This window comes from Urtica dioica, chromosome 2, assembly GCF_054948205.1.
Source record: "Urtica dioica subsp. dioica isolate 48M chromosome 2, U.dioica_male_clone48M_v1_H2, whole genome shotgun sequence".
NCBI classification, from domain to species: domain Eukaryota; kingdom Viridiplantae; phylum Streptophyta; class Magnoliopsida; order Rosales; family Urticaceae; genus Urtica; species Urtica dioica.
In genome coordinates, this window is record NC_142757.1 from 15,049,461 (window position 1) to 15,071,956 (window position 22,496).

Below are 22,496 nucleotides of genomic sequence, written 5' to 3' on the forward strand. Positions count from 1 at the left end.
CTTCTAATTTTATGGGAATAGACTCCTCGATTAGCATAGTCACTAACTCCTCTCCCACAAGAATTTCCTTTTCTTCAACAACTTCGACATGTTGGGCATGTTTCTTCTTCTTTTGTTGGAAGGTCTGGTGTTCAAACCAGATACAAAATTTTTCTGTCAAAACATCCCATTTCTTGTCAAAGGCATCTACCCTTTTCTTTTCAGCAACACTTTTGGATTGTTGATTTTCTTCAATTCGATCCAATCTCTTCATAATTTTTTTTGTCTCTTTCGAAATTATATCCTTTGCCACACTCAAAAACTCATCAAAATCCATTTTCTTCTTCTTTTTTTTTTGGATTCTTCTTTCTTTTTTTTTTCTTTTTTTTTTGTTCAGACCCTTTTTTTTTGTTTTTAGATCTGTCTTTTGTTTTTTTCTTTTTTTTTCCCGATTTTTTTTTCTGGAAAAGGTACTTTGATGAGGACATGCCCCAAAAGGAGCCGCAAGCAAAATACCAAGTGCCGGAAGGACCCGTGACGAGAGCTCGAGCGAGGAGATTCAAGGAGGAGCTTAACAATCTGATCATCAAGCTCCAAGATGAGGAAGGGGACGAGCTCGCAAAGGAGAGAATTCAAGGAAGCCAAGAAACACCAATGAAGAACGTTATTTGGGCTGAATTGAATTAGTCGGACTATTACTATTTTTCTATTTTCAGTTTATGATATTTGGGCCAAGACATGTTATTTAAAAGCCCGTATGGTTTGTATTGGGCTGGTCCTTTGTTTTTATGTTTATTATTGCTTAAATAAGGCTAAATGGGCTGATTAGGTTATGGGGCCCATGGAGCTACGAATTTGACCTATGTAAACTCTATAAATTAAGCCTTTAGGCTGAATGGAGAAAGACAATTTGAATTTCGAGTTAAAACACTTCCTGTGAGGATTTCATTCTCTCTTTGGTTCGTTTAGAACTATTCGAGTCTCTTACAAAGCGGTGCGTGTAGGAGTTCGAGCCCGACTCATCAGACGGCCATTCGCATCCGTCCGTGGCGTCATTCGATCCACCTTCGTTCCTAAAACGTAGACGATCCGTCGCTGTGCTATTGGGGTATCGGGTCTCGGAGCTTAGTCGGCCGAGGTTCGTATCAAGTGGTATCAGAGCTAGTCTCTACTTTTAGGTCTGCTTATCCTTTGTTTCGTTTTCTTTGTTTTTTTTTCTCCGTTTGTGTTGTGTTCATTCACTACGTACGTAATTGTTGTGTTGAGTCTGTGTTGAATCACCCTAAAACGTTCTGTTGAGTCTGTCCTTGTTTTTTTTTTCTTTTCTCCAATTGTGTTGTGTTCATCCCGTACGTACGTATTTGTTGTGTTGAGTCTGTGTTGTTTTCTTCGTATTAGGTCTGTGTTCTTTTCGTGCTAGGTCTGTGTTCTTGAGCATCAAAAAAAAAAAAAAAAAAAAAAAGCAGAAAGAAAAGAAAAGAAAAGATCCAAAAAAAAAAAAAAAAGAAAAGGAAATTCGTGGAGATCAATTCGAATTCAGTGGAGATCAATTATAATTATCACAGTCTATCTTAGGAAGTCAAAGAAAATTCATTTCCGGATTTTATCACTTAATTTCGGAAATCTCCTTGATTCCTAGTATCCTGAAATCGGGTTTCATTTATTCGGCATTCATTCTTATTATCCTGAAATCGGGTTTCATTCATTCCTAGTATCTCATTGATTCCGGATTTTGTTCACAATCAATTTCGACATTTCAGTTTCACTTAATTCAGGATCTCGTTTAGTTTCTTTTATTTCCATAATCATTTCCCATTTAGTTTCCCTTTCATTCGTTTCCTGTTTGTGTGTGTTCACAATTAATTTCGACTTTTCACATTTAATTTCGAATTAGCATTACCTCCCGGATATAAAAAAAAAAAAAAAAAAAAAAAAAAAAAAGAAAGAAAGAGGATCTGAAAAAAAAAAAAAAAAAAAAAAAAAAGAGTATTTTTGAGCTCAAGAAATTTTATTTTCCTGATAAATTCCTGGTGTGTTTTGGAGCGTTTTTAGGTATCCTACATCCTATCGAAATTTTTTTTGTCGCCATTTGTCATTTTGGGCTGTTTGTCGCACCTTGGGAGAATTGTTTTTTTTGGGACTTATATAAGACCTGATCATAACTTTCCGTGGTGTTGTCTTTCGTGTTCGTGTCATTTGGGGTGTCGTTTTATTGTTCGTGTCGTTTGGGTGTCGTTTGTGTCGTTTTGGTGTATCGTTTTCGAATTCCTTTCATCACCTTCCTGGTCTCTGAGTAGTTCGGTACGAGCCTATAGAGAGTTTGAGTGAGTGGTAAAAGGCAGAGAGAGTATAACTATCGCCATTATCAAACACGAGCGCTGAGTGATATTATTTGAGTGAAAACACGTGAGGGAGAGTTTGGTGAGGTTTTCTTTTGTTACTAACAATTTCTTGCAGCAACCATGTCTAACAACGGCGACGCAGATGAGGGAATTCCAGACCGGAGGCTGATGATGCAAGCCATGATAGGAGAAATGCGGAGGATGATGAGGGAAGAGTTGGAGCCACTACGAGAACGTGTTGAGAGAGTGGAAGAAGGCCAACAAGCTCCCAACAGAGGAAGACGAAGACAGCCTAGGGAGGAGACAGAAGATGAGATGGAGAATGATTTTGAAGAGGAGGACTATAGGAGAGGAGGACGAAACGAGAGAAGGTTCGAAAGAAGACAAGGAGGAAGGGACAGAGAAGACGGAGGGATTGGTGGCATCAAGCAGAAGATTCCAACATTCCAAGGGAAAAGTGACCCGGACGCCTACTTTGAATGGGAGACCAAAGCCCAGTTTGTGTTCAATTGCTACAACTACACCGAACGCAAGAAGGTAATACTTGCTGCCGCTGAATTCACTGATTATGCTATTGTTTGGTGGGATCAGCTGGTGACGAGTAGGCAACGGGATGGAGAGGAGCCGATAGAGACTTGGGATGAGATGAAGGCCATCATGAGGAAGAGATTCGTGCCTCGCCACTATTACCGAGAGCTCTACCAGAAGCTTCAGCGCCTACGGCAAGGCACTCGCAGTGTTGAGGAGTACTACCGGGAAATGGAGGTTGCCATGATCCGAGCAAACATCGAGGAAGATCGCGAGTCTACCATGGCCAGATTTATCAACGGGCTGAACCCTGACATAGCGGACAAGGTGGAGTTGCAGCATTATGTCGAGATGGAGGATTTGGTTCACTTGGCCGTCAAGATTGAGAAGCAGCTCAAGACGAGGGGTAGCATGCGGGGAAACCGATTCTCAGACCAACCTGCATGGAAGAAGACCTTCAACCGAGACGAAAAGAGCAGTTTCAAACCACGAGGGGACGTAGCCAAGCCAAGCACTTCCACGGCCCCAACCACATCTAGTCCTGGTCCCAGTGCTCAAAAGAAACCGGAGACGTCATTTCAGCGAAATCGTGATATCAAGTGCTTCAAATGCCAGGGAGTTGGTCACTTCGCAAATCAATGCCCGAATAAGAGGAGCATGACGATTCTTCCGACCGGAGAGATGGTTACCGACGATGAAGAGGAAGATCAAGAGTGTACTGGAGAAGAGTCAGACGAGGAAATTGAGGCACCAGCAGAGCTCGTGTTGGTCTCTCGACGAACTATGAACGCACAGGTCGTACGAGATGATGAGGAGCAGCGTGAAAACATCTTTCACACCAGGTGCCATATTGGTGAGAAAGTATTCAGCGTTATCGTAGATGGAGGGAGTTGTACGAACATAGCCAGCGTTGCTGTAGTGAAGAAACTTGGACTTCCCACGACAAACCACCCTCGTCCTTACAAGCTTCAGTGGTTTAATGATGGTGAAGAGGTACGTGTCTACAAACAAGTCCTTATCAGTTTCCGGATTGGCAGCTATGAGGACTCGGTGCTCTGTGACGTGGCACCAATGGACGCGGGACATATACTTTTGGGGCGGCCGTGGCAATTCGATCGGAGGGTGACTCATGACGGCTACACCAACAAGTACTCCCTCAGGCACAAGAATCGTACCATCACCCTCGCCCCCCTGACTCCAAAGCAAGTTCATGAAGATCAACTGAGGATGCAACAAGAGAGGGAAAGGTTTAGGGCCCTAGAGAAGGGAAAAGAACCAAGGGATGAGGTAAAAACAGAGAGAAAAAAAGAGAGAGTCCCAGAGAGAAAACCCGAGAGAGAAGTGGGGAGTGAAAGAAAGGATGGGGTCATGAAAAACAAAATCGGTGAGAGAAAACAAAACAACTTCTTTGCGGGAAAGAGTGATGTGAGGAAAGCCTTCTTTGCCAAACAGCCGATGATTTTACTTGTGTACAAGGAGGCTACCTTATTCACTAACCAACTTGGCGAGGTTCTACCTACTGCCATTGTTTCTCTTTTGCAGGAGTTCAAGGACGTTGTTGTTCGAGACATGCCAACAGGACTACCACCGATTCGGGGGATTGAGCACCAGATTGACCTTGTACCCGGGGCCTCGCTTCCAAACAGACCGGCCTACCGAACCAACCCTGAGGAAACGAAGGAGTTGCAACGGCAAGTCGAGGAACTTTTGTCAAAGGGGTACATTAGAGAGAGCATGAGCCCTTGCGCCGTACCAGTTCTATTGGTTCCAAAGAAGGATGGGTCTCAGAGGATGTGTGTGGATTGCCGAGCCATCAACAACATCACGGTCAGGTATCGATTTCCCATTCCTAGATTGGATGATATGCTAGATGAATTACATGGTGCGTGTGTTTTCTCTAAAATTGATTTAAAGAGTGGGTACCACCAGATTAGAATGAAAGAGGGGGATGAATGGAAAACCGCTTTTAAAACTAAACTTGGGTTGTATGAATGGTTAGTGATGCCTTTTGGTTTGACTAATGCACCTAGCACATTTATGCGACTTATGAATCATGTTTTGCGTTCATTCATTGGTAAATTTGTGGTGGTATACTTTGATGATATTTTGATTTATAGCAAGACCTTGGATGATCATGTCTTACACTTGCGTGAGGTTTTTATTGTACTCAAACGTGAACAGTTATTTGCTAACCTTGACAAGTGCACCTTTTGCACCGATCACGTTGTTTTCTTGGGTTTTGTTGTAAGTTCAAAAGGAGTGCAGGTAGATGAGGAAAAAGTGAAGGCTATTCAGGAGTGGCCGACACCGACAAATGCAGCTCAAGTACGGAGTTTTCATGGCTTAGCGAGCTTCTATAGGCGCTTTGTCAGAGATTTTAGCACGATCGCTGCCCCGCTCACGGAGGTGATGAAGAAACATGTGGCGTTCGCATGGGGGCAAGCACAAGAGGAGGCGTTCACCGCAATCAAAGAGAAATTAGTCAACCCTCCTTGTCTCGCATTACCTAACTTCGATAAACCATTCGAGGTGGAGTGTGATGCGTCCGGCGTGGGAATCGGAGCAGTTCTCATGCAAGACCGACGGCCGATTGCGTATTTCAGCGAAAAACTGAGTGGGGCCACCCTTAACTACCCCACTTACGACAAGGAGATGTACGCATTGATTCGAGCTTTAGAGACTTGGCAGCACTACCTTTTGCCAAGAGAGTTCGTGGTCCACACCGACCATGAGTCACTGAAGTACTTAAAGGGACAACAAAAGCTCAACAAACGGCATGCGCAATGGATGGAGTTCATCGAGCCGTTTCCATATGTCATCAAGTACAAACAAGGTAAGGAGAATGTGGTAGCCGATGCCCTTTCTCGAAGGTATGTTTTACTTTCCACTTTAGATGCTAAACTGCTTGGTTTTGAACATATCAAAGAGTTGTATCCTGAAGACCGAGAGTTTAGTGAGATATTTACGAAGTGTGAGAAGATGGCGTCGGGAGATTACTTTAGGCATGATGGGTTTTTGTTCAGGCTTGGTAGACTTTGTGTGCCTAGTTGTTCTCTTCGGGAGTTGTTAGTTAGGGAAGCTCATGGTGGGGGCCTTATGGGACATTTTGGGATAGCAAAAACTCTAGGAGTGATCCAAGAGCACTTTTATTGGCCTCGCATGAAGCGTGATGTTGAGAGGATCTGTGGTAATTGTATCACATGTAGGAAAGCTAAGTCGAAAGTTCAATCACACGGTATGTATACACCTTTGCCTATTCCTAGCTCACCTTGGGTAGATATATCTATGGATTTTGTGTTAGGCTTGCCTAGGACTAAGCGAGGTCGTGATTCTGTTTTTGTAGTGGTTGATAGGTTTTCAAAGATGGCACATTTTATCCCATGTCACAAAACCGATGATGCTTCTAATGTTGCTGATCTGTTCTTTCGAGAGATTGTTAGGTTGCATGGCATGCCTAGGACGATTGTCTCGGATAGGGATACCAAGTTCTTAAGTTACTTTTGGAAGACCTTATGGGCTAAGTTGGGTACTAGGTTGTTGTTTTCGACTACTTGTCACCCCCAAACTGATGGTCAGACCGAAGTAGTTAATAGGACCTTGTCGACTTTGTTGAGGGCAATAATTAAGAAGAATATCAATACTTGGGAAGATTGTTTACCACATGTTGAGTTTGCTTATAACCGCGCTATTCATTCATCTACTAAGTTCTCACCGTTTGAGATTGTCTATGGTTTTAACCCACTAACGCCGTTGGATTTATCTCCTATTCCTATCTCTGAGCATGTGAATTTAGATGGTGAACAGAAAGCAAAGCTTGTTAAGCAGCTTCACGATAGGGCACGACTCAACATTGAGCGAAGAACGGAGCAGTATGCGCAGCAAGCCAACAAGGGCCGCAAGAGAGTGATTTTTGAACCAGGTGATTGGGTCTGGTTACATATGCGCAAGGAGCGTTTTCCGGAGCAACGCAAGTCCAAACTACAGCCGCGTGGCTATGGACCATTCCAAGTTATTCGCAGGATCAACGATAATGCCTACAAATTGGATCTTCCAGGTGAGTATAATGTTAGCGCTACATTCAATGTGACTGACTTATCTCCTTTTGATGCATATCATGATTTGAGGGCAAATCCTTTTCAAGACGAGGGGAATGATGAGGACATGCCCCAAAAGGAGCCGCAAGCAAAATACCAAGTGCCGGAAGGACCCGTGACGAGAGCTCGAGCGAGGAGATTCAAGGAGGAGCTTAACAATCTGATCATCAAGCTCCAAGATGAGGAAGGGGACGAGCTCGCAAAGGAGAGAATTCAAGGAAGCCAAGAAACACCAATGAAGAACGTTATTTGGGCTGAATTGAATTAGTCGGACTATTACTATTTTTCTATTTTCAGTTTATGATATTTGGGCCAAGACATGTTATTTAAAAGCCCGTATGGTTTGTATTGGGCTGGTCCTTTGTTTTTATGTTTATTATTGCTTAAATAAGGCTAAATGGGCTGATTAGGTTATGGGGCCCATGGAGCTACGAATTTGACCTATGTAAACTCTATAAATTAAGCCTTTAGGCTGAATGGAGAAAGACAATTTGAATTTCGAGTTAAAACACTTCCTGTGAGGATTTCATTCTCTCTTTGGTTCGTTTAGAACTATTCGAGTCTCTTACAAAGCGGTGCGTGTAGGAGTTCGAGCCCGACTCATCAGACGGCCATTCGCATCCGTCCGTGGCGTCATTCGATCCACCTTCGTTCCTAAAACGTAGACGATCCGTCGCTGTGCTATTGGGGTATCGGGTCTCGGAGCTTAGTCGGCCGAGGTTCGTATCATACTTCAAAAAAAAAATGAATACAAATAGAATGAAAAAAATAGAAAATTGGATAAACAGACCTAAACGTAGAGCACAGCACTGATACCACTTGATATGAACCTCGATCGACTTGCTCCGAGACCCGATATCCCAATAGGATAGCGAAGGATCGTCTACAATTTAGGAACGAAGGTGGATCGAATGACGCCACGAACGGTTGCGAAAGACCGTCTGATGAGTCGAGTTTGAACGCCACAAGACTAGTGTTGATAATTTCGATAAAAGTTCATAAGAACTCAAGAGAAGACTCTCATATTTTTTTTTATTAAAATCTGGATCTTCTTTCATTCAGCTTGAAACCTCCTTTAAATAGGAAAATACAAAGCAAATTCGGAGTACATTGTTGCCCTAGTTTAAATGGGCCTACAAAACATTATTTAGGCCTGATAACATTAAAATTAAAAGCCTAACTTAATACCTAACACATATGGGCTTCATTAAGCATAACTAAAGCCCAAAAACACTTTAAAAAGGCTCTAACTTCATCTATTATTTTTAACTACGAAAATAACAAATAAATAGCTCAAACTGCTTAAAATGACGTGAATAAGCTTTCCTTTATTTGCGCCGCCCTTGGTCTCGTGGTTGGGTTTTCTTCTTGCGTCGCTTTTGGCTCTAGCTTTATATTTCTTCCATTCAGCTTTGTTCAAACCATGAAACTCTTTGTTGAAGTCTTGTATTCTTGAATTAGGAATAGGCTCGATGATGTGCCTTTGTTCCTTCGCATGTGGGATCACATCACAAGATGAAGAAGGGGACAAGCTCGCAAAGGAGAGAATTCAAGGAAGCCAAGAAACACCAATGAAGAATGTTATTTGGGCTGAATTGAATTAGTCAAACTATTCCTATTTTTCTATTTCAGTTTGTGTTATTTGGGCCAAGACATATTATTTAAAAGCCCGTATGTGTTTGTATTGGGCTGGTCCTTTGTTTTATGTTTATTAGTACTTAAATAAGGCTAAATGGGCTTATTAGGTTATGGGGCCCATGGAGCTACGAATTTGACCTTTGTAAACTCTATAAATTAAGCCTTTAGGCTGAATGGAAGACACACAATTTGGATTTTCGAGTTAAACACTTTCTGTGAGGATTTCATTCTCTCTTTGGTTCGTTTAGAACTACCCGGGTTTCTAACAAAGCGGTGCGTGTAAGAGTTCGAGACCGACTCATCAGACGGCCAATTCGCATCCGTCCGTGGCGTTATTCGATCCACCTTCATTCCTAAATTGTAGACGATCCGTCGCTGTGCTATTGGGGTATCGGGTCTCGGAGCTTAGTCGGCCGAGGTTCGTATCACTACCGATGCTGGTTGAAGACCTTGCAGGATAAAGCTTTGGTGAATAGATCTGTCAGGTTGTTCACAGTCGAGATCTTCTTCACCTCCATGTTTCCGTGCTGCACGATCCCTCGAATCAAATGGTATTTCGTCTCAAAATGCTTAGAGTGCTTATGGCTTTGAGGTTCCTTTGAGTTAGCGACAGCTCCACTGTTATCACAATAAAGAGTCATGGGCTCGTCAATGTTTGGAACAACTTCCAAATACTTAAGGAATTTTCTAAGTCATACAGCCTCTTTGAATGGTTCACAAGCAGCCACATATTCTGCATCCATTGTGGAGCCAGCAATGCTGGATTGCTTGATACTCCTCCAAACAACAGATCTACCATTAAGGATGAACACAGATCCTGAAGTGGAGTTCTTGGAATCCTTATCCGCTTGAAAATCGGAGTCGGTATATCCCGTCATAGTCAGGTCATTCCCTGAATATGTAAGCATCAAGTTCCTAGTTCTCCGAAGATACTTAAGAACATGCTTAGCAGCAATCCAGTGCCCGGGTCCAGGGTTGGCTTGAAAATGGCTAACTACGCCAACTGCAAAGCAGATATATGGCCTAGTGCAAAGCATAGCATACATGAGACGTCCTACGACTGAGGCGTAAGGAATATTTCTCACGTCCTCAATTTCTTGTGCAGTCTTGGGAGACTGGTCCGTAGAGAGTGAGACTCCATGCCGAAAGGGTGTTTGTGTTGGAATTGGTCTAGGGTTAAGAAAAGATTTAACGCTTCTAGCAAGCGGCGGAAAATAAAAATTTTCTTTAAACAAGTAAAACGGATTTTACTAACCTAGACAAAGAGCAAGCACATGTTATTATTAAAACTATCAAGGGATTACACGTTTACTAACTTTTATGAAGCTTGATCGTTGAGAAGCTTGTGGCGGTTGAATCGCTCGTCTCCCCACACAGGTCGTCTTTCTTCTTTCTTCGGGAACTCGAGTAACCATGAAAGTTTCTATCACATAAATTACTCTAGGTAAGAAGGAATTAGTGTGTGGGCACTTTTAAACACGACGACTCAAGAACATTTCTTAGAGTCGAAGAGCTAAAACACTAGGTCAAATGTGGACCTAGGTGCCAAAACAAAAACAAAAAGAACTAGAGAGAGATGGGGAGATGGGCGGCCAAGGTTCTAGAGAGAGAAGCTCTCAATCTCCAAAACTTTTGGATGAGAAAACAATGAGAATGAGGGCCCTATTTATAGGAGAGGAATTACCTTCGACAAGGTAGTTTCCTCTTCTATAGAATATCACATATTCATGAGCAAAATTTGCCCTCCTTCTCTTTAAGTCACACGGCCAACATGGCTTCTAGAAGCCTTGGATTTGTTTCCTCTTTTGTTTTGCTTCTCCCTTGCCTATTGTTGGCCGCCCATATTGATTCCCCATATAGGAAATTGTTTCCTCTTTTTCTTTTGGCAAATATCTTCATACATCAATGCACAAAATTATCTCTCTTTTTCTTGCTATGTTGGACGGCCAAGGGCTTCTAGAAGGACCTTCTAGATGTTTCTTCATTTGTTCATGACAACATAAGAATAGCCCATTTAGAATCCTCAAGGCCCAAATAACTTATTATGGCCGGGTGGTTTATTTGTCATCATATGACAACGTCAAAAAAATTTATTGACATTCATTTCGTCCTATGTCCAAAAAGACAAAAATATCCTTTAGACAATTTTAGTAAAACTTTTCTAGTTCTTGTTTTGACTTAGCATCTAATTTAACTATTCCTACTCGATATGATCTGTGACAGTGACCTCATGGATCCAAATGAACAAAGCTTGAGCTAACACCACTAAAGAGTTGACACTGAGAATCTCTCGGTTCAAATGAATTTATTTTCTACTCAAGAATTCATCTTAATTATTATTAGTGGATCCACTGAATATTATCTATGTTTACCCTTCATGAATATCATCTGCTAGTCGAGATTTACAAAATTATCATTTTACCCTTCTAGCTGTTATTTCCTCAACTCCTTTGTCGCTTGTGAATAAGTTAGAAACAATGTATTGACAACGAGCTAACAAGTCATATTGATTCATCCAAAAGAGTCATGACTCAATTTGGACACTGGCCAGTTCATTTATTTCCATTCCAAGGAACAAAGCATGAGGTGATATATATTGCATTTCAGCAATCTTGTACATGAATTCCATATGTATGAGATATTCACAAAGTTACTCATGGCATCTTCATAACGTAGTACTTCACCAATAGGTCCTATTCAAAATCACATAGTGAATCCGAACTCTGAGTTTCTCTAATGAGAATACGTAAGCTATGAAAAGACATGTCTCATTTCAAGAATTATGTAAACATGATGCAATTCACACGTAGTGACTTCGAGACATAAGAGGTTAAATGGTTTGTTCTTATTCTATCACTAGAAGTGCACTGGTCAATTCAGTACCTTCAAAAGATACTTAGAAGAACTATAGAGTCTCCAACTCTCAATGTCCCATAGCCAGACATCATAGATTCTCTTAACAATCGTACTGAGATCAATAGTCCTTTGATCCTTAGATTGCTAATATATTGTTCTAAGCAAACCATGAAGAGTTTGTTCATGCAAATCTATAGTTGTCTCTTCATATGTTGTTAGGTTTGTTTAAGGACTAAATACTATAGATTATCATAAAGCTTCAAACAGACAAGTAAGACTGAATGAACGTTTCAACTTTTATTAATAATTTGGCATTTACAAGCAAGTGCCTTGGTGAGACTCTATTACATCAAATGTATATAAATAGACACTACTACACTTCTTGTGGGCACCATTGACAATAGTTTGGCCCTTCTTGGAGTCTTGCATCGAGAAGGGATCCATCACCTTATCAATATAAGATGCTTGAGAGAGCGACAAAGTCCGGTTCTTCCGATCTCAAAAGATTTGGATCCCCAGAATATACGCGGCTTCTCCTAGATCCTTCATATCGAATTGCTTTGCTAGCCAGATCTTAACCTCAGATAATTTGCCCACATCATTACCTATGAGTAATATATCATCGACATACTGTACCAGAAGACAACTTTGCCTTCGTGTATTAACTTGTAAACACACGGCTCATCTATTGACTGCTCAAAACCGAAGCTTTTCACAGTTTCATCGAATCTAATATTCCATGACCTAGATGCTTGCTTTAATCCATAAATGGACTTAAGCAGCTCACAAACCTTGGTCTCTTGACATTCTTCCACAAAACCGTCTAGTTGAGCCATATAAATGCGCTCGTCAAGATAGCCATTCAGAAAGGCAGTCTTAACATCTATTTTCCAGATCTCATAATTGAGAGCTGCAGTTATGGATAAAAGTATGCAGATGTTTCAGTTGGGGTAAGAACAACTCTTACAGATGAGGTAGAAGCTTCCTCACCCAACTTTTCTTCAAGCACAATTTTGCTTCTAGGTTTTACATCTTTCATAAAGTCCTCCTCAAGGAAACGAGCATTCATGCTAAAGAAAGTCTTGTCATCCTCGGGACTATATAATGTGAAACCCTTGGATTCCTTTTGATATCCGACAAACAGGCACAATTCTGACCTACTAGCCAGCTTGCTAGTTTTTTTTTTTTTTTTTTTTTTTTTGCCTTAGCACATGTGCTGGGCAACCCCAAATTCGGATGTGGCCTAGATTCACTTTACGGCCAATCCATCTTTCATAAGGAGTACCAGGAACCATTTTAGATGCAACTTGGTTCAGAATGTAAGCTGCTGTTTCGAGGGCATATCCTCTAAAGGAAAGAAGGAGTGATGAGTACCTCATCATTGATCTAATCATCTCCATTAGAGTTCGGTTCCTTCTCCCTGACACTCCGTTTGTTGAGGTGTGCCAGGTGCTGTAAGCTGAGAAGCGATACCTTCTTCTTTAAGAAAGTCATTGAACTCTCCAGACATATACTCACCACCTCGATCGGATCGAAGGGTTTTGATCGGTTTTCTAGTTTGCTTTTCCACTAAAGCCCGGTCTTAAATATGTCAAAGGTCTCGGATTTGTGTTTGGGGAAATAAACAAAACCGTATCTTGAGTAATCATCGGTGAAGGTAACGAAGTATTCGTATCCTCCCCGTGCCTGTGTACTGAGCAGACCACATACATCAAAATGTACGAGTTCCAGCAACTCAGTGGCTCTTCGACCCTTAGCAGAGAAAGGTCGCTTAGTCATTCTTCCTTCTATACATGATTCACAAGTCTCTTACTCTTGTCTAGACTGATATGACCAAGTCTTAAGTGCTAGAGATATGTTGATTTTATTAGATCAGAGGAATCAGAAAGTTTGATCCTCTTTGGCTCCCTAACTAGATCATTATCTATTTCAATGTCTAAAAGGGAAGGTTGAGTGGGATAAATGTAAAAGAGAGCATTCTTCATACATGCATCAGTGACAAAATAATTTGAAAGAGAAATACGAATTCCATTCTTTATAAACTTTAAACAATAATCTTGCTCAAAAAGTCGAGCAACAGATATTAAGTTTTTCCTGAAGGAAGGAACAAAATAAACATTATTTAAATTTAAAGTCTTGTCTTCAAAAGAAAACGTCACAGATCCCACAGCTTTCGCCGACATCTAGTTCCCATCACCCCATTTGAAGGAGAAGTCACCTTCCTCTAAACTTTTGCTTTTCCTGAAACCCGTCAAGGAGCAATAAATATGGTTAGTAGCAGCGGAGTCAAGAATCCACGTTGATACATTATGAGCTACTAAGCATGCTTCGGTAATCAGTTCAATACCTTTTTCCTTAGTTTTGAGGTAGGCAGGACAGTTCCTGCGCCAGTGTCCAAATTCATTGCAGCAGTGGCACTTGTCGTTAGACTTGTCCACCTTAGGAACCCGGGGCTTCTTCTTCTTTTGAACCTTAGGTTGGTTCTTCTTCTCGGCCTTGCGAGGTTTCTTCTTACATCCAGAGGTGGAGGCAGTAGCATGTACCTCTCTTTGAGTCCTCTTTTTCTTAGTGAGACCTTCAGCAGTGTGAAGCTCCTTCATAAGCTCGGTAGCAGTATACTCTAGCTAGTTCATGGAGTAGTTCAGCTTGAAGGTGTCGAAAGATTCGGAGAGAGTTTCCAAGATCATATCTATTTTGGTCTCCCCATCGATTTCGGATCCTAGGATTTCCATCTCATTTAGGTAACTAATGATCAGCATCATACGGTCCCTAATACGAGTCCCAGCCTTCGTGCGACAGTTCATAAACTGTCTAACTGCTTGCTGTCTGGCCTGACGCCCTTGCCCTCCAAACATCTCATGGAGATTATAGAGCATGTCGGTGGTAGTTTCTATGACACAATGTTGCTGTTGCAACACATTGTTCATCAATGCTAGGATATAGCACATCGCAATCTCATTGGAGTGGAGCCAGGCCGTCAAGGCATCTTTTTCTTCTTGAGTCGAATCATCATTTGTTTGAGGAGGACACGGGATGGTGAGTACCCATTTGTGCTTGTCAATGGTAAGGACGATGTTGATATTACGTTTCCAATCAACGTAGTTTTTCGTTTCGAGTTTGTTTGAGGAAAGGATGGTTGAGAGAGGGTTGAGAGACTTCTTGTTGAAGTTAAGTTGAAACAATTTTATGATTAGTCTTTTGGTTTAAGATTTAAGTTTGTTTAAGTTTTTAGGATGAACAAGACCGGAAAAATCCAAAGGTGTTATGAACGAAATGACACTTTACTCCTCCGAGGGAAGGCTGCAAAGAGTCTCTTTTCATAAGTAAATTACTCGTCATTAATGCATAGCCAAGATGTCAATACATCATATTTCACTAGCCACCTTATAAAAAAGTTTGATCACTCATATCCTTTCGAAAAGTCTCGAGGGAGTATTACTAGGGATTGAGTCTAAGTGTGTAACCAACCACTTAGTCCAAAAGATCGACTTTGAAAAACAATCCACCGAGGGGAGGCCTTGTCTCATTGTCTCACTCTCGGATGTAGCTCATTGAGCAATGATCAGAGCAAAGCGTCGTTGAGTACTCTCATTTAAGAGAGGGCCACGAGGGTGACTCTTAGTCTGGTGACAATTACACTTTTCATTAGCGTTGGGGATCGTGGGTTGCAAACAACAAGTATAACCATCCCACTTAGTTTTTAGAGTTGGTACATCGTCTCTTATAAGTTTCGGAAACAAATTTCCTAAGCGTATAGAGAGATAGAGTGGAATTCTAGAAATTTAATCTTAGATCGTCATATTTCTAGGAAGAGCAGTGCTAGTGTATAAAGGCACAAGATACATACTCGGACATTTTCCTATATTTTTTACTAGGGAAAGTGTATGAGGGAAGTGTGAACTTCTAACTCCTTTGAACACTTGAAGTTTGAGATTACACATCTTCTTGCAGTTTTTCGACTAATCTACGAGGAGACCTCCCACCTAAATTTTCAAAAGCAAATAGATTTTGAACATTTGTGATATAGATATAGTTTTCAAAGCATTTTGAAAACTTATTTGATTTGGATGACAAAACATTTTCAAGTTTGAAAGTGAAAACGGTTTTTCAAAATTCAAACTAGTTTTTGTAAAAACTCAATTTGAATTAAATATTTAATAATCAAAACTTTTCAATCTTACACATTATGTTTATAACATTAAGAAAAACATTTTTTCTCAAGAAAATTTTTCCATTTGAGTTCTAGAACTCCTAGAGTGGGAGCCGGGATTCGGAATTCAAAATTAAATTTTCAAGAAATCCTGGAATCCCGGGCAGCGAACACATCGGAGTAAAAATGCCGTAAATGGCGACTCCGATGTCCAATTTAGCTAATTCTAACTGGTTTGGAAATTAGACTCACAGACCTTTAATTTGATTCAAGAACCATTCAAATCCAACTTTCGAGCAGAATGATACGTCCCTTTTACAGTAGGTACTTTTTAAGCTCAAGGAAAACTAGACAGAAATTCGGTCGGGACATAAGTGCAAAAGATTTAAGTGTAACTGAACGTTTTATTGAGTTGTTAAGTCTTTTGGATGTGTATTATTTCCCTCTTTCTCTTGATGAAGGCCACGAAATTTTTCATCTAGAACATGCTCTAGATGTTTCTTTATTTGTTCATGACAATACTGTTAAATCACGTAATGTACATTGTTTAATTGTGTAATTTCGTTCATGTCTTGCTTATTAACGTGTATTATCATTAAATAGCCCAATAGGCTGATTGTTAGATGGGCTTTATTATTTAGGGTTTAGTTAGAGTCTGATTAGGTTTTCCTGATTGTATGTGTATAAATACCCCTTTATTTGTTAATGAGAATTATTCATTCCGCATATTATTTTGCTTTTATGGTATCAGAGCCACAAAATCGCAGACCCTTCCCTAAACACCTCTAGAATTCGTGACCAAACTCTCATGGCCGATTCTAACAATTCCAGCTTTACTGGAAATTCCCCTAAGTCTGGTGGAATTAATTCTATCAACCCAGGCGAAAATTCTTCTCTTTTTAATTCCATTAATTTCATTACTTCTCATAAGCTGAATGGAAGTAATTTCATGGAGTGGTCACAGCCGCCAAAGTCTCAACCAGGCAGCCCTAGAGCTTCATCATCAACTCAAGATCAGATTTCCTTCTCTAAAGACAACTTAGAGCAATTGTTTAAGCTATGGTCATCTCATCAGCCCTCATCAAACCTAGCACACAAAGGTATTCATGTAGCAGCCCTAAAAACCACCCTAGAAAATTCCAATCCATGGGTTTTAGATTCAGGTGCTACAAACCACATGACTGGCTCATCTTATCTTTTTCACACATATTATCCTTGTTCTGGTCATGAAAAAGTAAAAATTGCAGATGGTTCTTTTGCTGCAATTGCTGGGAAAGGTTCAATTATTTTATCCCCATCAATGACCCTATTAAATGTCCTTCATGTTCCTAAACTTGCCTATAACCTGATCTCTGTCCATAAATTATCAATTGATTCACAATGTAAACTCACGTTTGTGCCTTCTTGTTGTGATTTTCAGGACCTAAGCTCGGGGACGATGATTGGCAGTGCTAAAGAATATGGAGGGCTCTACTACTTCACATCCGAGAACACCTTGAGTAAACAAATTCAGAAACCTCATTGTTCTAGTTTATTTTCAGTATCTGATGAAATAATGTTATGGCACTTTCGTTTAGGTCATCCAAGTTTTAGTTATTTAAAGCATTTGTTTCCTTCTATGTTTCAAAATAAGAATATTGATCTTTTGCAATGTGAAGTTTGTCAATTAGCAAAACACAAAAGGTCAAGTTTTCCTACTTTGAAATATAATCCATCAAAACCTTTTGCCTTAATTCATAGTGATATTTGGGGACCATCACGTGTAAAAAATATAACTGGTACACGTTGGTTCATTACTTTCATTGATGATCATACTAGAAACACATGGATATACCTTTTAAAGGATAAATCTGAGGCTGAAAACATGTTTAAAACGTTTTACAAAATGGTTGAAACTCAATTTAATAGCCGGATACAGATTTTAAGAACTGATAATAGTAGAGAGTACTTTAATAAAATCCTTGGTTAGTTTTTAATTGAAAAAAGGCATAATCCATCAAAGTTCTTGTGTTTATACACCTCAACAAAATGGAATTGCCGAAAGAAAAAATAGACACCTACTTGAAGTTACTCGAGCTCTAATGTTTTCATTGAATGTTCCAAAACGTTTTTGGGGAGATGCTTTACTAACTGCTGCATATCTAATTAATAGAATGCCTAGCAAAGTTCTTAGCTATAATACTCCCATTAAAACACTAAAAACGTATTTTCCTGAAAATAAATGTTTCACACATCTTTCTCCAAAAATATTTGGGTGTACTGCCTTTGTTCACATTCATAATCATGAACGAGGAAAATTGGACCCTAGAGCAATAAAATGCATCTTTCTTGGTTTTTCACCAACTCAAAAAGGTTTTAAATGTTATGATCCCAGCTCGGGTAAATTCTTTGTAAGTATGGACGTCACATTTTTTTAAAACAAACCATTCTTTGAGAAAAACTCTCTTCAGGGGGAGATAAATGGTAATGAAGAGTGTTTTTGGGAATTAAATCACACCTTGCCTAATTATGTACCTTTACCTACACGTGTGCCCAATGTTATTTCATCATCTAATGAAAATAGAACTGATTCAATTGAGGAACGAAGTACTGATTTCCGTGTTAACTCAAGAGTGCAATCAGAGAATGAAGTAGAAACTCCAGCATTGTCATCATCAAAACCGAGCTCAGGCCAAGGTAACACATCTACTATCATCCATAATTCACCCATAGCCATTGAAAGGAGTGATGAGTCAGAAAGCCTAGATGAGTCAGAAAGCATAGATGAGCCTATTGCACTTAGAAAAGGAACCAGAAATTGCACCACTAGAAAAGCTGAAAAGTTTCCCATGTACCCTTTATCTAATTATGTCTCATATCAAAACCTTTCTCCTACCTTTAGAGCCTTTACCACTAATCTTATGACTGATGAGGTTCCTAGTTCTATACATGAAGCTCTAAGTAGTCCTAAGTGGAAGGAAGCTGTTTTAGAGGAAATGAGAGCTCTTAAGAAGAATGAGACTTGGGAGATGACTGAGTTACCTAAGGGAAAACGAATGGTTGATTGCAAGTGGATCTTTACTATCAAGTATAAAGCTGAGGGGGTAATTGACAGGTACAAAGCAAGGCTAGTTGCTCGTGGGTTCAGTCAAACCTATGGGCTTGATTATGAGGAGACCTTTGCTCCGGTTGCCAAGCTCAACACAGTCAGAGTTCTGCTCTCTCTTGCCGTGAATCTTGATTGGCCTCTACGACAATTTGACGTCAAGAATGCCTTCCTCAACGGAGAACTAGAAGAAGAGGTCTTTATGCAGCCCCCTCCGGGATTTGACCAGAATAAAAATGGGAAAGTGTGTTTCCTAAAGAAGGCGTTATATGGGCTCAAGCAATCTCCACGAGCTTGGTTTGGCAGATTTACAAAGGCAATGAAGGATCAGCAATACACACAAGCCCACAGTGATCATACCATGTTCTACAAACACTCTCTAAATGGTAAACTCGCCATATTGATTGTTTATGTGGATGACATTGTGATGACATGTGATGATGAGGCTGAACTCAGCAAGTTGACAAGGTTCCTAGCTCAGCAATTTGAGGTGAAAGATCTAGGAAGCCTTAAATACTTCCTAGGTATGGAAGTTGCCAGATCATCAAAGGGGATTGCAATCTCACAAAGAAAGTACGTGCTTGATCTACTCAAGGAGACAGGTCTACTCGGCTGCAAACCTGCCTCTACTCCAATTGATCCAAACCATAAACTCTCAAAGTCAGATGGTGAGGATCCGGCAGATAAAGCAAGGTACCAAAGGTTGGTTGGAAAGCTCATTTACTTAGCTCACACTCGGCCTGACATTGCCTACTCAGTGAGTCTTGTAAGTCAGCATATGCACAGCCCCTCCAATGATCATCTAGAGGCAGTGTATCGCATTCTTCACTACCTCAAAGGAAGCCCGGGAAAAGGAGTTCTCTTCAAAAAGAGTGAGGGGAGGCAGATTGAAGTATTCACAGATGCTGATTATGCCGGGTGCTTAGATGACCGGCGATCAACCTCAGGATATTGTACCTTTGTGTGGGGTAATCTTGTAACATGGAGGAGTAAGAAACAGGCTGTTGTGTCTCGGAGTAGTGCAGAGGTTGAGTTCCGAGCTATGGCCCAAGGTATTTGTGAAATCCTCTGGATCAGAGGCATCTTGAATGAGCTACAAATCAAGTTCACAACTCCTATGAAGCTATTCTGTGATAATAAGTCTGCCATCAGCATTGCCAACAATCCGGTTCAACACGATAGGACCAAGCATGTGGAGATAGATCGTCACTTCATCAAAGAGAAGCTAGAAAGGGGAGAAATCTGCATGCCATTCGTCCCAACATCAGAACAACTAGCAGATGTTCTCACCAAAGGGCTCTACAAGCTGAAGTTTGAAGACTTTATAAGCAAGTTGGGCATGTTAGATATCTTTGCACCAACTTGAGGGGGAGTGTTAAATCACGTGATGTACATTGTTTAATTGTGTAATTTCGTTCCTCTCTTGCTTATTAACGTGTATTATCATTAAATAGCCCAATAGGCTGATTGTTAGATGGGCTTTATTATTTAGGGTTTAGTTAGAGTCTGATTAGGTTTTCCTGATTGTATGTGTATAAATACCCCTTTATTTGTTAATGAGAATTATTCATTCCGCATATTATTTTGCTTTTAAATACAAGAAAAGCCCATGTAGAATTTTCACATAAAATTCCATAAAATTAAATTCAATCCTCAAGGCCCAAATCCTATTCATGGCCGCATGGATTAATTCACATTGTCATCATATGAAAATGTCCAAAATCTTATTTTGACATTTATACCATCTCATGTCCTAATGGACAAAATTACCCTTTAGACGATTTTCGTAAAATTCGTCTAGTTCAACACTTGAACTTGTTTTGACTTAGCTGTTGTCGCTCATTTTTGGACAACTATTTAGGAGCCCCAAACGGTTCGACCCAGGGCCAGACCAAGTGGTCGCGTTCGGGCTCAAGCATCTCGAACTCGGTATCCCGAGTTCTCCCTAGCTGTGAATGGTGTTTGACTCGTCCGTCGTTGGTCATGCAAGAGAAGGAAACGATGAACTACAAAGGAGAAACAGAGGGGATGCCTCTGTTTACCTATTCGATGCTAAACATTAGGAGGATTGAGGTGGGATATAGAAGGTTTAGTGTTTAGAGGGCCGAAGCTTGAGAGAAACAAGTGAAGTACAAGTTCAGCAGCGTTTCAGTACTCAATTTCGGATTATCTGACTCGAGGGGTCGAGCCTCGTATTTATAGGAGACCAAGGAGTGTTTAGAGGCTCCTTGGCCGTGTGAAAATCATGGCCGGCCATTGCCCGAGTGACGACCCAGGGCCGGCCATTGGCCGAGTGACGGCCCTGGGCCGGCCATTGGCCGAGTGACGGCACAGGGCCGGGCATTACCCGAGTGATCGCCCAGGGCTGGCCGAGCGATGGCCCAGGACCGGCCATTGGCCGAGTGACAGCCCAGGGCCAGCCATCGGCCGAGTGACGGCCCAGGACCAGCTGATATGATAAGGGCAGCGTCTAAACCAAGACATGTCAACGAGCCAATTCCAAATACAAGAGTTCAAGACTTCAATGAAGGCTTTCATGGGTTAAGCCAAGATGAATGGAAAAAGTATAAATCTTGGCATGGGCTGATCTACGCTTCCAGAAGCAAAATGGTTAATTCATAATCTAAGCAATTGAAGAGATGGATAAGAAGCCAAAAACGTTTTACTCTTCACCGGATTATAAATGGGCATGACTTTTGGGATTCTTAGGAAGTTTTACCTTAAATTGGTATCTTTTAGTTGGCTGAAACAAATGGTAATTGTTTATTTTCGTTTTATTAGTAGGCTGAATTCAAAATGTCGTATTTATTGGGTTTAAGAGGTGTCATTATGTGGTCTGATTACTTAGGGGGTTATAATTTCGTTTTTCATTATGTTTATGGGTTTAAATGAGGCTTTTGGTTTTCCTAGCATGAAGGGTTGTTTCATGCTTATAAATTCATCTTCATTTTAATGAGAAAGCATCCAGATTTTGATAAAAAAAAATGAGAGTCTTCTCTTGAGTTCTATATGAACTTTTATCGAATTATCAAGACGAGTCTTGTGGCGTTCAAACTGACTTATCAATCGGTCTTTCGCATCCGATCGTGGCGTCATTCAATCCCCGACTTATCAAACGATCTTTCACCATTGTTTGTGGCGTCTTCATTATTCCAAGGTTCGCGTCTCTAAAGGCGTTGGGTCGCGGAGTCACCAAACTTGTGGAGAAAACGATCCTTCCGCAGAACTCTCCCAGGTTTTTATGAGTGATTGTTAATTGTTTTATTAAAAGAAAATGGATTTTGATAAGGTTTTGAGTGAACTGAAGGATATGGTTTCAAAAGAAACGAGAAAGCTTATGAAGAGTTAAGATCAAGTTGAAGAAAAATTACAACCAAGAAGTCTGATTCAAAAGAAAAGGAGGTTAGAGAGGATTTTTTTGATGGAAAATTACACCATGTTGGAACAACCGACCGAACAAGAAGATACGGAAGAACTTGTTCAGCGTGTTGAAGTTGTTAAAGAAATGAAAAAGCCAACGGAGAAGGATTATGTGACTACGCTGAACGAAGAGCCTATTAAAGTAAACTTAGAAGTTCCAGAATCTGAAGGTAAAAATTTTGAAGAGAACAAGAGCCTGGAGGATGAAGTAATTTCCTCTTAATCAAAGGAGTTCAAGATATCTCCAATCGCTGCAAACAACATGCAAGATTTGAGGACAAATCTTTTCCAAGAGAGAGAGTATGATATGATAAGGGCAGCGTCTAAACCAAGACATGTCAACGAGCCAATTCCAAATACAAGAGTTCAAGACTTCAATGAAGACTTTCATGGTTTAAGCCAAG

At 40.6% G+C, this 22,496-nt stretch overlaps 1 protein-coding gene across 1 annotated transcript; it reads left to right on the forward strand.

Annotated features, from left to right (window-relative positions):
- Positions 1-2,441: 2,441 nt before the first annotated feature.
- Positions 2,442-20,038, forward strand: LOC149404110 (uncharacterized). Its single transcript, XM_089607407.1, has 7 exons — positions 2,442-2,536; positions 2,705-3,971; positions 4,392-4,640; positions 5,088-5,719; positions 5,852-6,622; positions 6,776-6,974; positions 18,038-20,038. Exons 1-7 carry the CDS (start codon positions 2,442-2,444, stop codon positions 20,036-20,038), a joined length of 5,214 nt encoding a protein of 1,737 aa, XP_089463533.1.
- The last annotated feature ends 2,458 nt before the right edge of the window (positions 20,039-22,496 follow it).

Coding starts and splice junctions, on each gene's coding strand:
- LOC149404110 (XM_089607407.1), top strand. CDS start 2,442: ATGTCTAACAACGGCGACGCAGATGAGGGAATTCCAGACCGGAGGCTG. Junction 3,972..4,391: donor CGTGGCAATTCGATCGGAGG/GTGACTCATGAC, acceptor TCTCTTTTGCAG/GAGTTCAAGGACGTTGTTGT. Junction 4,641..5,087: donor AGAAGGATGGGTCTCAGAGG/ATGTGTGTGGAT, acceptor GTTTTCTTGGGT/TTTGTTGTAAGTTCAAAAGG.